Source organism: Juglans microcarpa x Juglans regia, chromosome 2D, assembly GCF_004785595.1.
Source record: "Juglans microcarpa x Juglans regia isolate MS1-56 chromosome 2D, Jm3101_v1.0, whole genome shotgun sequence".
Lineage (NCBI taxonomy): Eukaryota > Viridiplantae > Streptophyta > Magnoliopsida > Fagales > Juglandaceae > Juglans > Juglans microcarpa x Juglans regia.
Genome location: NC_054596.1, coordinates 5,464,873 through 5,483,247, shown reverse-complemented (window position 1 = coordinate 5,483,247; position 18,375 = coordinate 5,464,873). Strand labels below are relative to the sequence as shown.

The 18,375-nt window shown below is 39.2% G+C and overlaps 1 protein-coding gene across 3 annotated transcripts; it reads right to left on the bottom strand.

The window, feature by feature from the left end:
* Window positions 1–293: 293 nt before the first annotated feature.
* Window positions 294–14,187, bottom strand: LOC121248823 (stress response protein NST1-like). Of its 3 annotated transcripts, none has more exons than XR_005937517.1 (3): window positions 12,803–14,187; window positions 2,395–2,667; window positions 294–823 (listed from the first exon to the last, which is right to left on the bottom strand). XR_005937517.1 is itself a non-coding variant. In XM_041147411.1 (2 exons), the coding sequence occupies exon 1, from the start codon at window positions 14,029–14,031 to the stop codon at window positions 12,805–12,807; it is 1,227 nt and encodes a 408-aa protein (XP_041003345.1). In that variant the 5' UTR covers window positions 14,032–14,187; the 3' UTR covers window positions 2,218–2,667; window positions 12,803–12,804. The 3 variants fall into 3 exon arrangements, 1 of the variants encoding a protein (XP_041003345.1); XR_005937516.1 differs by having other exon boundaries at window positions 294–652; XM_041147411.1 differs by lacking the exon at window positions 294–823 and having other exon boundaries at window positions 2,218–2,667.
* Between the last annotated feature and the right edge of the window lie 4,188 nt (window positions 14,188–18,375).

Sequence of the window (18,375 nt, the reverse complement as noted above, 5' to 3'; positions counted from 1 at the left end):
TATTCTTCGAAATGCAAGCACCTTGAAAATTGACATAAATCATAAATGCATACTCATCACTTCAATATAACCTATAAACTACTGAAATAGTCATTTAACCACCTGAATGGTCCATCTTAACGTCTTTGGGAGAGGTTAAATTCTAACTTATATTTTGAATTGATAACTTGGGTGGCTTTTAGATATAATCATATAACAGAAGAAGTGATAATTCGTGTGGTAAAGTGCAGTTCTCTCTTACATTATGCACATGAGATTCTGCTCCCTCCCTACAAACTTGACTTACTAAAACAGGATATAAAAAAATCGTTTATAAAATGTTCCAGAATTCCTTTTACAAACAATTTTACAGCATTACTTAGTTATAAACAAATATAACTGCATGCTGACATGAGCCAGTATCAAGGGAAAAACTAAAGATTAGAACACTAATTTAGTAATTCTACCGATGAAGAAAAAAAATGCACATAATTCCTACAGAAAGCTACTAAGCTAGGATATTTCCTCCAATAATATAACGGGTCACCAAAGGGTATTTGTTTCTGTTCACCTTTTGATTTCATCCTGCAATACTGAAGGTCGGATATTCACCTAGTATCTCCAAAATCGATGTTGAAAAGGCACGGTTGTGAAACACTCGTCAAATTGAAGCCTGGAAATCAGTTTCATTTGGACTGGTTGGTTATGACACATCCCTACCATCTAACAGTCCTGCTTTCAGAGAGTCTAAACATAAAAAATGAGACTTCATTGCCGATTGTGGAGCAAACAGCCGTAGCCACATTCAGAATTGACATTCATCAACTGGTATAAATCACCCCACCTGCAGTCTTATGAAACAATTAGGTACTGTTTAGATAGTGAAAGTGTTTCTCATTTTATCGTTATAATTTTTTTAAATTCTCACACAAAATGTAATAAATAATTTAACTTTTTCAAACTCCAAAATAATAATAATATTCAAAAATAATATTCTAATAATACTTTATTTAACTTTCATTTAAAACAATATAATCTCACTATCCAAATGGACCTTAAATAAGCTTAATCAATAAATTAATACAAACAGATTCAAAGATTAGAAAAATACTACTATTCATCATCCTTTTAATCACTATATTTTCATCATCTCCTAATGCCAAAACAAATTATTGGCAAATAAGTGAGAAATAACAAATAATTTTTCAATTGCCACATTAGAAGATGATGAATAAAATTTCACTAAAATTTCAGTATATTTAGCCTTTGAATTTCCCATTACCAAATAACCACCATCCAGTTGACTAACAGTTGGCTGCCAACCAGTCTAATGTTTATCTTGCCCTCGGAATTTTCAATATGCATTTTATTCGTCAAGGGATGCATTAGGAATACTTAGCACACGTGTTTCAACCTCGATCAACAACCATTTCGGCTTCCTGTGGAGTGATAAACTATCATAGGGCTAATGTCCTGGCTTCATAAAGCAAATTGTTGGATATGACCTTAAATTATAAGGTTACCTAATTCATTATTTTCTTATTCCTCTTAAGATCAAATTCAGTTGTTTCAACTTCAATAACCAGTTTGGATAAACAGGATGTGTTAAAGAGTTATTTAGAGAATCCATAACAAAGAAAAAATAAAATAATATAGAAACTGAGGCTAAAGAGACTAATAACAATTATTAAGTTTACGGTATATGAGAATCTTTACAAAATTTTCTTTTGCTAGAATCACAAACATAAAGACCATGAGAAGTGGCAGGGTCCCTACGTGGAAAGAAAGTTAGTAATAGAAGACAGTCTAACAAACGCATGTAGGAATCCTGCATTTAAATGGACTTTTCCAGGGCACATACACATGCACAATAGGACTTCTTTTTTCATGCAACTCAAATAAATAAACCAACTATCTTATGTCAAGAAGTTAGGAAACAGAGCATTTGAATTATGAAAGGGGATCTAAAGAACTGATTTCAAAATATAGATTGCAGTGATCACAAAACCAGGACGTATATAACAAAGGGGAAGTGTCATTGCAAGAATAACCAGATTCGCCTCACTTATTATTCAATCTCTAGCATGCTTTTGAATCAAGGAACTCTGAGCAACCTCTGTTTCACTGATATTTCCATAAACTAATTTCAAAGGGTAAAATCTGCAAGACCAAAATGACAACTAGCGCGGGTCCACTTTTCTGGTAAACTCAATCCAATAATGCTTTGGACAAGCTATATGGTGCCAAGACACTTGGAAATCCTTTTCAATTTTATATTACGATATAAATCTCTTAATGCTTTTTACACTTTGATGGACTGCCATACATTACATAAAACCATACGTCCATAATAAAAAAAAAAAAGAAAAGAAAATCAAGCATAAGTTTTCCTCCAAAGTTCTAAATTCATTTTACCTCACATTTTGGCCAAATTCACATTCATAGAGGCATCTTTGTCAGTAGCTCCACTGGTGCTGGCCAGGCAGTTGAGGATATGTGGCAACGGTAGCATCCTCCAGGAAGCTGAATTAATGCAGCACGGATCCCCAACCAAACTGGCTTTTTGGAGGCCAGCAGAAAATAATGTCTAGTTATGGCATATTCAACAGCATTTAGTAGCAAAATACAGTGAGCTGACACCTCACCACCAAGGAAGTCATGATTGATGATTCATACCTCGCATTTTACCTGGCAGTAAATACGACATGATTGACCACCATATAATATATGGGTTAGGCATCAACTGAACTCTGTAAATGGAAATATTTGATCTTAATGGATTTCATTGGATATAGGAAGATGGCTAATGATGAGATTTCCTTAAACAGAGCCGAAGTATTTTTCCTTTTTTCTTACTTAATTATAGCGTTAACAAAGGTAAGACTATAGTATTCATAACAGTCACCGAGCAAATGCACTGATATCAACATGCAAGAAAAAAAAGTTTAAATGACAAAAAAGTTTAGCAGAACAAAGAGGAAGGAATGATGGGGGAAAAAAAGAAAAAGAATTACCCAAAATGTAACAAAAAACTTCTCAATAAGAAGGATGCATTATCCTCCCACAAAATGAGTTAGCAATTTCAAGAAGGAAGTTTGAGAGCAACTACTGCTTCGGAACTGTCCTAGCTGCAGGGAAAATAAGTGCTAAGATGAATTTAGAAAAGCATTATCAACCTACCATAAAATGCTAGATGCCGGTGTGTTATCTGAATGTTTTTCCCATGTGACCTGACCTTAGTCATAGTCAGGAGTTTAATGCTTCAAGGTAGGGCAGGAGGGGCTCATCATACAATTACATAAGGTTCTTCATGAAACACTAATATCTTCACTTACTACCAATTTCCACATTAGCTTTTTTTCTGATTGGTAAACAAAATTTTATAGATCATATGAGTAGGCAGGAGCCCAAGTATACAGGACATATACAAGACCTGTTTCCATATTAAATTAAAGAAAGCATAAAGGCCCATGTACCAAAGGTCCAAAACCAGGAAATGGAAAACCAGGGTACATTTTTTTTTATAAGTAAAAAAGTAGCTTCATTGAATAGAATAAAATTAGGCAATGTCTAAGTACATAGGAACTATATAAAGTGAGACATCTAATTACATTCTAGTGAACGGAAAAGAAGATAGAAACTCATGGATATTCCCCCCCTTCAATACAATAGCAGAAAACTACTGTAAAAGAGAGAACATAAAAAAATTCTAAATTTCCCCCACTGCACAGTGCACGCTCCCTGTTGTTAAAACACCTATCATTCATTTCCGACCATAGACACCACATTAAGCACAAATGTATCATACGCCACGCTGCTTCCAATTGTGCACTGATATGCCTCCTGTTTCAGCACACTAGTAATTCCACCACACTCTTAGGTATTACCCAACTTAGTCCGGCTCTATCAAGGATACCAGCCCATAATTCTCCCGCCACCTCACAATGTAAAAGCAAGTGATCTATCGATTCTCTATTCCTTTTGCACATATAGCACCACTGCATTGCAAAGGGTACATTGCAAAGGGTTCTTTATATTTAATAAATAATAACCCCAAAGACACTCTCTTTGCCTGCCATCTTGGAGGATTAGGGAGATTTAAATAAGCCCACTCTCTGGAATTGTCTCCCTCTCTGCCACATTATACTGATACCTTCGTTTCTTTCTTACTTCATGTATTCCTTTATTTTGGGCAATATTTCAATCTCCTTGTCTCTCAAAAACTCACAGTATGAAGCAAGGCTCCATTTTGGTTCCACAAATACATTCCCTACCACTTCCATGCATCAAAAAACTATAGCACACAGAGTGATTCATGTGACTTCTATTGATGACATCAAAGACAGCAATGATTGCAGTAATTGATTGTACAACTTATTAAGCAATCGGCAATAATGAAATTGATTTGCCCTACATATATATTTTTTTACAAGTAAGAGATAAATATTATATATATATGAATGAAATAGGCATAGCTCATGTACACAGGAAGTATACAGAAGAACAACTAAATACATTCTACATGCGATAAATTAAAGACAAAAAATCATGGACATTGCCCCCCTGTAATAAAATAGCGGAAAGCCAAGACAATAAAGTATGAAAGAAAAAATTCTTCAACCGAACCAATGTGCATTCCTTGTCTTCAAAGCAGCGCGCATTCCTTTCCATCCAAATACACCACATGATGCACAACGGAATCATCTTCCACACCGCTGCCACTTGATGACAGCATTGTATCTTCCTCCAACAACCCAATAGATCCACCACCCTCATAGGCATAACCCAAGCAACATCAACTCTTTGAAAGATCTCATCCCACAAGACCCTTGTTACCTCACAATGTAATAAGAGATGGTCCACCGATTCTCCATTCTTTTTACACATGTAGCACCAATCCATGACTACACATCCTCTCTTCCTCAAGTTGTCCGTGGTCAAGATCTTTCCAAGGGCAGCGCTCCAAACAAAAAAGGCTACTTTAGAAGGCACACGAGACCTCCAAATAATCTTCCAAGGAAACAGAGCATGATCTTGTGTTGTCAAGATGTTATAATACACCTTCCCTGCGCATAGCTTGTGATTATTAGACTTCCACTTCAATCTATCTCGCTATGCTATAGGGGTCCCTATAGAATATAGTGAACTGAAAATTTTTGAAACAATAGATAATTTCCAGTCGTGAAAATCCCTACTAAAGAGAATGTTCCACTGATACGAACCATGAGAAAATAACCACACATCCGCCACTGACGCCTCCCTGTTAACTGCAACACGATATAGGCCTGGACAAGCCCTTTCCAAAGCTTGATCTCCACACCACGTCTCGCCAAAAACTTATTCGATTGCCCTCATCAACCACAAAACGAATTTGATTTGCAAAGCATGGCCACTCCTTCCTTATAAACTTCCATAAACCAACACCATACCCCTCTCACTTCGTTGGAACACCAACCACCCCTAGCGACACCATATCTAGCGTCAATAACTTCCTTCCACAATGATCCCTCCTCCAAATGATATCTCCAAAGCCATTTTCCCAGCAGAGCTTTATTAAAAGTTATCAAGTTACACTCCCAATCCCCCATTCACAACTGAGGCACAAACTGTTTTCCAGCTAACTAGATGAAATTTCTTCTCCTCCCCTATGCCTTCCCATAAGAACGCCCTAAATAGTTTTTCCATCCTATTCACCACCCCTGCAGGCATAGGAAACAAAGATAAAAAGTATGTTGAGAGGTTAATGAGAGTACTCTTAATAAGAGTGAGACAACCCCCTTTTGATAAATACACCCGTTTCCAACCAGCCAACATTTTCTCTATCTTCTCCACCACCCCATCCCTAATAACTCTATTCTTAAAAGTTGCTCCCAACAGAAGGCCCAGATATTTCATTGGGAAAGAAGACACCTTACAATCCAGAAGGCTTGCTAAACTGAGGATATTAGGGATCGTACCCACAGAAACCATCTCAGACTTGCCAAGGTTCACCTTGAGCCCAGACACTGCTTCAAAGCAAAGTAACAAAACTCGTAGAGTTTGGATTTGGCTCTTATCCGCTTCGCAAAAGACTAAAGTATCATTTGCAAAAAGAAGATGTGAGATGATAGTAGGGCCTCCAGAGCCATTGCCCACCTGAAATCCAGCTAAAAACCCTCCCCCAACAGCAACCTGCACCATCCTACTTAGAGCCTCCATAACTATAACAAATAAAAGTGGAGATAGAGGATCTCCCTGTCGCAGTCCCCGTGAACTATAAAAAAACCAGCAGGTGTGCCATTGACTAGAACTGAGAACTGGGCCGTTGAAATACAATGACACATCCATGAAATCCACCTAATCCCAAAGCCACACCTTTCAAGCAAATATAAGAGGAATTCCTAATTCACATGATCATACGCCTTCTCCATGTCAAGCTTGCAAAAAACCCCTAAGCCTCCCTCCCGAAGTATGTGATCCAAGCACTCATTTGCAATGAGTACCGAATCAAGAATTTGTCTCCCTCGAATAAATGCGTTCTGAGACTTGGAAATAATATGCTCCAACACTGGGCTAAGCCGGTTGGCAAGGACCTTCGCAACAATCTTATACACGCTACTAACCAGGCTTATTGAATGAAAGTCCTCAATAGTCGAAGCCTCGTGTTTCTTAGGAATGAGAGCAATAAAGGTCGCATTAAGGAATTTTTCAAATTTTTTGAAAGAGTGAAATTCACTAAAAACATGCATTACAACACCTTTCACAATGTTCCAACAAGTTTGAAAAACCCATTGAGAAACCATCCGAACCCGGTGCTTTATCCTTAGCCATACCAGAGATGACCTTGTAAATCTCTTCTTCAGTAAAAGGTCTTTCCAGAACACTCACACTCTGTGAGTCAATTGCCTCAAAGGCAAGGTATCAAGCTTCGGCCTCCAAGAAGCCAATTATGTGAGAAGGGTCTCATAATAGTGTACTATGTGATTTTCTAACTCGGGAGGAGAAGAAATCACCTGAGAGCAGTGTTTTAAATTTCGTACTGTACCGGCCGGTACGGTCGAAATTTTTCGTACCGGCCATCCGGCCGGTACAGGTACTATACCCATTTCGTACCGACCTCAATTTCAGCCTGTACCGGCCTATATTTTGGCCTGTGTTTTTTTTTTTTTTTCAAACTACAAGCATATTTTTTAACCTCCAATTCAGACTAGACTATTTATAATTTATATATTATGTATTTATATATAGACTATTATTTTGGAATATAATTTATATATATATTTATATATATAATTTATTTATATATCGACTATCCCGAAACGTTATCCAGAAACGCTATCCCGAAACAGTACCGATATCGAAATATTTCGTTCCAGTGCCTTGACCGGTACGGTATTCAAAACATTGTCTGAGAGCCTAACTGGAGCGACTCAATATCATTGTTACGCCGATGTGAATTAGCCACTTTGTGAAAAAACTTAGTGCACATATCTCCTTCTTTCAACCAAAGGGCCCTGGATTTTTTACGCCATGAAGTCTCCTCTGACAACAGAACTCTTTCCAAGTTTGCCATAACCATGCCCTTCCTCAAGACCACCTCCTCCGAGGTATCCCCCAATAATTCTTTGCCCTCTAACTCTTGCAATTCCTCCAGTAGTGTAGACTTCTGATTGTCAATGTGACCAAAAACTTCCAAGTTCCACTTCTTGAGGTCTTGTTTAAACGCCTTTAACTTGCTTGCAAGAATGAAACTTGAAGTATCAATGAACTGATATGATGACCACCAAGCACTCACCATCTCTGCAAACTCATCCGCTGATAGCCATATGTTTTCGAACTTGAAATACCGGCAACCCCTGTGAATACCCCCACAATCTAAAAGAATAAGGAAGTGATCTGAGCTAACTTGAGCTAACCATTTCTGGCTTATTCCGGATAGTGGGCTTCCCACGAAGGAGAGACAAGGAATCTATCCAATCTCGACCAAATCCTCTCATTTGACCAAGTGTACTCTCCCCCTACCAGGGGAAGATCCATGAGATTCAAATCAAAGATAAACTTGAAAAATTCCTCCATAGCTACAGAATTTTGATAATGCCCTGATCTTTCGCTAGGGAAGCGAGTAATGTTAAAATCACCCCCTAAGCACCACGGCACTTCCCATAATAAGTATAGGCCAGCCAACTCCTCCCACAACCTTCTCCTGTCCCTGTCCACGTTAGGACCATAGGATCCTGCAAATGCCCATTCCCATCCATCAACCACATTTTTAAACAAAGTCGCCACCAAGAAATCTCCAATACACTCCTCATTCGCCTCTACCACTCTTTTATGTAATAATCCACCTAAAGCTCCCAAAGAAGCCAAATAAGCCCAACCCACATACGAGCACCCCCATAAACTTCGCACAATTCTTCTATCAATGAATTGCAACTTTGTTTCTTGAAAACAAACCACATCCCCTTCCACATCCGCAATAAAGATTTGAAACGAAGGCATTTATTACAATCATTGAGCCCCCGTACATTCCATGATAAAATCTTTGGCTTCATAAAAACCTAGATTGCCCCTCCCTTTCGATCTATCCCTTCCTCCACTCCCTTCCTTCACATCATAGTTAATGGAAAAAGTTAGCCATCTAAGTTCCCTATCCTACTTTGAAGTTGATTTCGAGTGGCTAGCTTCGAGTGTTACAAGAAGGGCCTTGAATTGTTCTTCATAACCTCCAAAAGAAACCCCGATAACAGCTTGAATCTCCTCTACCTTCTTAAAAACCCAATTAGACGGATAACTCTCAAACTTAGAGCTGGGAGGAAGTGTACATAGAGGAGTTAGAAATGTCCCCTCCTCACTAGGACTATCAGGGGCAAATAAGGCCAATTCCGAGCTAGAAACGAAGTCTGGTTCACCATTGGGTTTGTCCACATTTAATTGGTTCACCACTGGTACATCACATAATAAAACTAGGTTCTTTACCTCCCCAAGCTTATTCCCATCAACACACTCCAACTCTAGTGGTAAAAAACCCAACGGAGACCCCTATAACGACAACCCACACTCTGGCATGTCTGACTGCATCTGCAACGCATCTGGGCCTCCCACCATCACGCGCGATTGGGTCTGAGCAGTCAACAGCCCACGCGATGGCGACAGGAGATCAAAACTCAAAAAACCATCCACTGCCGACGCCTCAAACAACTTGCCATCCACTGTACTGGTGAATAGTGACTGCGTAGACTCACCAAGGTGGTCAACCGTGACCGACGGGAGTTTCTATGCCGGAGTGGGGTCCGGAGAGACTCTTATCGGCGCCGCAGGAGGAAGGCAACCTGCCTGGGCCGAAATATCGATCTACGCCCGAGACATATGCTTCGCCCGATTAGTCAGCTGCCAAACCTTCTTTGGGCCTTGCCCTTGGCCCGGCCCAGGGCCCTTGACCAACCCAGCCTGCCCAGAGTGAGCCCTCCCCACCCTTGAGCCCATCACCCTCTCTTCATTAAACCAAGAATCATGGCTCAAGCCCATCTGCATTACTTCTTTCCCTTTAACACAACGTTTAAGGTAGAGTATATCTTCCAATAGAATCCCAACTTTTCCTCCATATCAGCCAACACCCGTAGCAATTTATCCTCATTTAGCCCTAACAACACACTGCCATCTCCCTCATTTCTACGCACGATCTCTGAGAAGGACACTTCTGGCACCACTGCACTCACGAGAGGCAGTACCTTCTGCACCACCTCACTGTAGGACAGAGAACCATCAACCGTCGACGATGGAGCACCACCACCTCCCCTACCTTTTGGCTTGCCTGCCTGGGGAGACCACAGAATGCAACCCCTGTTTCTCCCCCTCAAGGCAGAGGAGGAAAAAGTAAGCTCCTTAATGGTGTCTCCAAATTTTTTCTACCCCTCACCCTTCCTCTCTTCCGGTACCACTATCATACCCCTCCTCTTATCATGCCCAAACTTCAAAAGGGAGAAGAAATTACCATTGTGGTTGCATCCCCCTGCACCATTAACACAGAGTTTCCTTTTCTACGTGTTCTTAGAAACTCAAGAAAGCCCAAAGACGCAGCACATTCCCTCACCATAAAGCCCAACCACCCCAAAGCTTCATGATCCAAGGAGATATATTTCACCACGTGACGACTACTCTTAGTGATACTCCACCACCTATCATTCTCCTTCCTAAATGTAAATAGCTTCTCTTCAATGAATACATCTGTAACACCCACTTCCCGTAAGCTAGGAGTGTCACGTACTTTTCATAAAAATAAATCCGGCAAGAAATCTCAAATTTAATAACTGAAATTAGGATTTATTTTGTACAAAAACTGTCTAATAAAATGTCTTCCAAATATTTAAATGAAATAAATTGAACAAAATTCATGTCATAAAAGCATGTTTTATTTTAGAAAGTCTGAACCAAAATTTAATGCTCCTTCTATTCCTGGCCTGCCTGCTCGTATGCATCATCCTTAACTGGGTGGTTAAAAACATGAAAACAAACTAAAATGAGTCGAAGACTCAGTAAGAAATCTATCACAACGTAAACATAATAAACATAAAGTTTTCATAAAAATTTCATGCCGAGAGTTTAAATTCATGACTGATCATACTGATGCTTATGCTATGTATGACTAATTTAACTGAATTAACTGACTGATCTGACTGATTTATATGATTTAACTGATTTATATGATTTAACTGATTTATCTTACTTAACTGACTGGCCAACACACTTAACCCTGTGTGCGAGGTTGCGCACCGGCCCCACAATCCCGCTACAGTAAGGGGAGCTGTTGATAGTATTCTGGCATACTATGGTGGACCACGACTGAGTTCGTGGCTTGCACATCCACCCTGAAACTAAACTGCATTGGTACCATGCATCTGAATGGCCTTCTGATTAACTGATCTGATCTTATCTTGCACTTGAACTTAAGATAGCTTACGTGTCTTATACACATAAGATGCATGACATAAAACATACATAATTATAAATTTCTGAATTTGAACATGATGCAGAATGACATGATCGTATGCTATGCTGGATGACATGCTTACATATGACATGAGCGGTTCATAAATAATGGTTATCAATGAACTGGCTTGAATAATACTTATATATAAGCTGAACTGTGATGATCCTAATTTATGATCAAATTACTTACCTCGCTGCGTTTCTTCTTGAATATCACTTCGTAACTCGACACCGAGAGAAGCTGGGTACGACGGCGGCTCCGGGGGTCTGGGAGTGACCGGCGATGCGTCTGGGGGTTTTCCTATGGTGGTGCGACACCGAGAGAGAGAGAACGTGAGTCGGAGAGAGGGTGCTTTGTCACGCTGAAACGCTGTCGAGAGAGAGAGGAGGGTGGCGACGGTCGTGTGCTTACCGGGAAGATACGGGTTCAACAGGAAACAACAAGTCGGTGGTTTCTGTGCTGTCCGAGAGGTGCTCTGATGTCCTTAAGGTGGCGAAAGCAACTTGTACTGGCTGCTCTGTTTCGGAAGTGGAAAACAGAGGCTCGTCTATGTGGTGCATGGTGAGGCTTACTATGTTGTCCGAAGAGTGGGTTCATGGTGCTTCGGTTGGTGGTGCGAAGTCTCTTCACAGTGGCGTGCACGGTTGTGCATGGTCTGGATGGTGGAGTTGACGCGGTGGAACGTGGGTGATGGTGGTTCCGTCGAGGTAAGTGGCTCTCGGTTGCTTCTTTCATGGACGTGGCCTGGAGGCCGTGCATGAAGTGGACGGCAGCGTGCAAGGGCTTAGGGAGTGCGGCTTGGCGTTTTGGTGAGTGTACCATAGAAAACCTAGCGGAGTAGCGTGCATGTGCATGGGAGTGGAGACGTGTGGAGTGGAGAAATTGATCATCAACAGAGTCGGCTTCCACTAGAATACTAACAACTAACATTGAGAGACGTACGGGTTTGGAGGTGTATTGTGTTTATAACATAGGCTAAAATCATGAGATGAGGTTCGGTGGAGATAGGAAAAACTAAGATTTAAATTCAAACTAAAACTTAAAATCTGATAATAATAATAATAATAATATATTTATAGGTATATAAAAAAAATACATAAAACCTATCTTATATCCTAATCATAAGATCGGGTTGTTACAACATCACTGCACATTCCCATCGAAACCAACAAAAAACACCAACTCAATAATCACCAAAGTGGACTACATCAAAATGGACTACATGCTAATCACCACCGAAAAATATTGTCATTGACAACCCACCTCCAAAAGCAAAAACCAAAGAAACGAAAAGTGTATGGAGAGAAAACAGTGTTTTGCCCTATATATACAACTTATGAAGCAAGAGGCAAGGCCGCATTTTGGTTCCATAAATACATTGGCTGCCACTTCCTTACATCAAGAAACTATAGCACACAGAGTGATTCATGCGACTTCTATTGATAACACCAAAGAAAACAATGTGTGTAGGAATTGACTATACAACTTATTAAGCAATCGAACCATGATGAAATTGATTTTCCCTTTCAAGATACTAAATAATTGTCATATCCATTGAGCATTATCCGCGTTTGAATATAATAGGACAACATATTCAGACACAAAATAAAAAAAATAATATCAAAACTTCGAATGGTCCAAAAAAGTGCAGTTTGAGAGTAGATTTTCTCGTGCTTAAACAGAGAAAACAAGAGTTGCAATATTCTGGACTGAGATACTTTTTTGTAAGACAAAGGTATAAGGGAATTTCATTCGTTCCAATTATCATATTACGAAGGTACACAAAATCCCAAGATTGTACTAATTAACATGTCTCCAGGCTAAAATAACGGTATGGAAAGAAAAGTTTAGAATTACAGTCACAGGAATTCAGAAGGAGAATTGGCATCAGGCTTCCCGTTATCACTCAATCCTCCTGGATGCTGCAAACTCTGCAAAACTTGAGGCGGCAAGGCTCCCAACGCACCACCCAACCCATCACTCGCAGACCCAAAAAACTGACATACAAGTCGAGCCATCACCCCGAGAATCTGCATTTGGTTCTGGCATGCCTCCGCGTGCATTTGCATCATTTGCTTCTCATGCTCAATCTGCAACCCCACCATCCTCTCCCTCCACTCCATCTCCTCCTCCTCCCTCTCCTGCTCCATCCTCAGCTTCCTTCGCCGCTCATCGACAAAGTCTCTTTCCAACCTCCACCTTCTCTCAAATTCCCTCCTTGCCCATATCAACTCCCTCTCTTCCAGCTCCAGTTCCCTATTCTCCAACCATTCTTTCGTCTCGTATCTCCTCTCCACCGCCCTCAAACGCGCTTCTTTCCTGTTTTCCTCCCTCTCTATCTCGCTCTTCTCCAGCTGAAACTGCCTCTCTCTTTTCCTCTCCTCCCTCTTCACCACCACATCCCTCAACTCTGAAACTTTTGTTCCCATCAATCTCAATCTCCGATTTACTCCGAAACCCTTCTTCGATTTCTTCCGAGCAAAACCCATTTCCCCATTACCCCTTCCATCCACAAATTGGCCATCAGACCTCACAATTTGTTCACCATCGCCACTGCAACCATTACCATCCTCACCATCACCACCACCACCACCACCACAGTCATCATATTCCTCTTCTTCTTCTTCTTCTTCATCATCGTCTTCCTCCTTTTCCTCCAAATCCTCACAATCAATCCCGAACCCCAAATCCCCACAATCCCCGAAAACATCCATATTCTCACACAGCCTCTTTCCCTTGGCATCAAGCTCCACATCCCCAAACACCTCCTTGTACTTCAAGAAATTTACCCAGTGATTTTCCCCATCTTTCCAGTTGAAGTCGTCCTTGGAGACCTGGATCTTCTGCTTCACACCCAAGTACTGGTGGCGCATGTTCTGGACCTTGATGGACACGTCCCGCCAGGTCCACTTGAAGGGGAAACTTGTTGGGTCCTGGAGATGGTGTACCGTATTAACGTGGTCCGCCACGGGCTTGAATTTCTTCTCTCGCGTCTTGAGCTTGGCCAAGGCTCCCGAGTTTCGAAGCTCCGAGTACTTGGTCAGGAGGGTTTGTTCTTCCATCTCCGACCATTTCTTTCGCTTCATGTGTAGAATGGAGTTCACAGTTTTGGGAGATACGGAAAAAGAGCGGTGTATGAATCCGTGACGAAGAAGGAAATGGAAAGATTGGGGTTATGGTGCTCACTTGGCACTTGCCATATGTCTGAGGCTCGGTCAAGTTTAATCAGTGCCATAAAATTTGCAACTTCCAAATTTATGATTTTTTTTTTTTTTCTTGGAGTTAGCTTAAAGCTAACATTTTTATATGTTTGTCTGGATTACATTTTAGGAGCTAAAAGATTTCAGAGATCTCCATTAGAATATAATCTTATTAAAAAACTCTAAACACCTCAATATATTTTATATCTTGAAGTTTCTTATGACAATTTGGTGAATTGTTAGGAAAAAAAAATATATATATAATAACGATGCGTTATGACATACTTACATGAAAAGTCTTTTCTTTCTTTTTTTGATGGTAATTATTTTTTTCCTGTTTTATTTTTGAAAAATTAAATTAAATTATAATATTTGTATTAGATTATTTCTCTTTTAAAACTTGAAATTATTTGGATAAATCATATTTAACAAAAACTCTCGCATTCACTGAATAGTAGCTACGCAGTATGTAGTTGCGCTAATTAAAAACTTTTTAAATAAATATTACAGCTATATATTATTCAGTGAAGTACAAAACTTAGATTATGATTTACATATATTATGATATTACCTCTTTTATATAATTCTTGTATAGTCGTTTCCATAATTCAATCTCACCTTTTGATTGCAATATATATAAAGTTTAAATGTAAAATTATCAATAGTCATAAAAAATACAAATTTGAAATTTATTTGTTTCTTTTTTTTATCGTTTACATGTTTTTTTTATCACTTCATTAAAAGTATTCTTAAAAAATCTCAATTTATATATTTATTCCAAACTTAAATCACCTGTTGATACCCTTTAACCCGGCTTCATCCCTAGTTTATGCCATTTTAAAGGATTTACTGGCTAAGGTTCTCGAGTTTCTTTAAAAATTCAGAACTTCTTGATTTTCATCAGTGTATTGTTGGGAAAGTGGTTGTGTAGATATCACAATGAAATGAGATCATTGTGGAGAATTATCAAATAGTTAAAATATGGTGGAGTTTGGGGAGGACGGCGCTCGAATGAGGTGAGCGGACCATGTGGGGTGGGACTTTGGACACACATAAGAAGAGGCTAGACAAACTTCCATCGATACACAGGTTGTGCATATGGGATGATTCCATACTTAAATTTTGGAATTATTTATGGTGTATAGATTGATTCCTTAAAGAAGCCTACCCAAAAATATATAGCATCGCATGAAGACAGGAAGCTTCAGTAGCAGAACTCATGGATTTATCTAGTGGCTCTCATCAATGGAATATCATTTTCTTAGAGTTGCCTAATATCGGGAGATTGACACATTTATAGATTTCATCAATCTTGTGTATAATTGTAGAGTGAACGAAATGGCTGATACGATTTTATGGTCACCGTCTAAGAATGGGAGATTTACTGTACAGTCGTACTATAAGTCCCTTATGAGACATTCTACAAGAACGTTTGCATGAAATGACATATGGAAGACTAATGCTCCTCTAAAAGCTTATTTTTTGTTTGGACAACTTTACTATGTAAGATTATTATCTTAGATAATCTAAAAAAACACCAAATCATTGTGTTAGATTGGTGTTATGTGTGCAAGAAAATTTGGGAGTCAATGGATCACCTATTATTGTATTGTGATGTAGTTATTAGTTTGTGGAATGATATCTCTGCTAGAGCATGGTTTCATTGGGTGATGTCACAAAGAGTTGTTGATTTTTGGCTAACTGACAAGGCATTCGGAGTAACTCTCAAATTGCAACTATGTGCAAGATGATAACAATATGTCTATGGTGGTGCATATGGATGGAGATGAGTGGTCGGAGTTTTGAGAATCATGAACAAACAATGGACAAAAATAAAGCTTTTTTTCTTCAAATCTTAAGCCAATGGTCGATTGTAATAAACTTTAATTGTAATACTGGGGCCAGCACGAAGCCCGTGTTCCAATATCTCTTATGTTCGGGAAGCCCACTTGAGATTTAACAAGTATTTCTTAATAGACTATAGGCCCAAAAGTTATTTTGGCAGAATTTATTTTTTTATTGGGCTTGATATTTAGGTTAACATCTTTTAATGGATCAAGTGAGATCTATCTATTTGGGAATTGAGGATGAATTGGGCTATTTTAGCAGTTGAGTCGAGGCTCATTATCATGAAAGAAAAAAGCCAAATATACTTAAGAAAAACTTACAAAAAACTTATTTCTCCACATACCAGTTATTGATATGTTGAAAATTATAAAATTTGAATTTCAAAAGAAAACTAACAAAACAAGTCTTCTAAGTAAAAGTGTAAGAAAAACTATAAGTACATGTAGTATTACTCATTATGAAATGCTCGACCCATAAAAAAGGACAGACCAAATAAATTATTTTGAACTGCTCTAACCAACCCGACCCAATTGTTAAGTTCATACGCTACACAAGACTTGGGTCCAAATATTTGAAATGATTCCTACTCAATTACCCCCAAGGCTCGCACCTGTTTGCTCTAAACTGGGAGACCAACGTGTAGTTATTTCTTTAGAAACTCCCCACCACGCACAACTCCAATCCTAAGCACATGCATGTTTCTCCTTCCCTCATCCCTAGGGTTTTCCAATAATCCACACACACACATGCACGCACACGCACACGCATGCACACACGGTAGATCCTTGCACGTAAATTATCTTCAACCTAGGATTATGGTTGCCACATCCCAAACCTCTTATCTTCTACGCTTAAAAGCTTCGCTAGCTAGATCCTTGCACGTAAATCATCTTCAACCTAGGACTAGGGCTGTCGTATCCCAAACCTTTTCTCTTCTATGCTCAAGAGTTTCACTGCCTAGCCGTAGCTTCCTCCCCTAAGCCAAGCATCTCCCCTTGGCCATCCACCCATCCAGCAATCCATCACGCAACCCACACCAAGCTATTTCTCTATCACCAATGGAAGCCATCTCAGCCTTAGTTGCATCGTGACGTCTAAACCAAGAGCCATGATAGAGCACAACCACGTATGACCACCACCCGATGCTGTCGAGTTCTCTCCTGCACAATGGAAGCCTCCAGGCTCACTACTTCAAACCTCCAACCCACACCACCATAGTCCGCCCTGAACCATGTGTAGGATTCTAGGAACCCCAGCACGCAAGCCTCCATCATCCTCTATTTCAGGCACCCGAAACAGAGCAAGAAACCCCCATTCGTTCCTCAGCTTTCAACCCTGTGACAAGATTGAAGCCATCGCATGTCGCCCCAGACCTGTCGCACGCCTCCTCGCTGTCTCACGGTGAGCTCTCTCTCTCTCTCTCTCTCGCAACACTTTCTCTCTCCCTTCCACAATGGTTTACCATTGCACCCAGCCGCTTGCCGCTGCTTGTTGCTTCTTTCAATAAGTCCTCCGTTGTCCTCTACCCACAATGATGCTGGGTTGTTTTCAAATAAAATGAAAGTGTTTGTTTAACTTTCCCCTATGGCTTTTACGTAAAGTATAGTAAATTTGTTGAGATTAAATTACATATAGGCCCTTTTAGTCACAAACCAAGACAAATGTGTTTTGAACGGGTGATTTAGGTAAGGCATGATTTTACGATGGGACTCAGTTTGATTACCAAAAATTATTATTTTATTTTATGTGGGTTTCGTCTCACTTTATATTAGCCCAAAAAGTTTGTTTAACAATAAATAGTTAAGGATTTAAATTATATTAGCTGGTATTAAATTTTTTACAGTTAGATTTCTGTAGCAAATAATTCAAAGGTTATTGTTATAGTTGGAGAAATTAACTGAATATCGATTAATTGGAAAGATGATATTTTAGGGTTACTAGAATCTTAGAATGTTAGGAAAGATGGGTTACTATAGTATTCGGGCTTAAATATCAAAATATGTATTTAATTAGAGATTTAAGTAAGTTATATGTCTATTTTATATGTGACGATTAATATTTATTCAGTACTATTGTGAAAAAATTCAGAAAAATTAAGAAGTCCAGGTAAGCTAGATTTCTATGCTAAACTTTGTTTAAAACGATTGGAATGAGGTTGATTTTATGAAAAATATGTATATTTTGTTATGAAAAGAAATTTGAAATAATCTCAATTATTTATTCCGTATTACTCATTAAATATGTATAAAAAATAAAATATTTTCTGTCATGACTAGTGTAGACATGAGTTATTTTTTGTATTATGTTTTTGAACTGTGCAAAAATGAATGAATATGAAAATTTGTGCATAATTATATGATTATGATTTGATTATGTTGTGTT

Coding starts and splice junctions, on each gene's coding strand:
- LOC121248823 (XM_041147411.1), bottom strand. CDS start 14,031: ATGAAGCGAAAGAAATGGTCGGAGATGGAAGAACAAACCCTCCTGACC.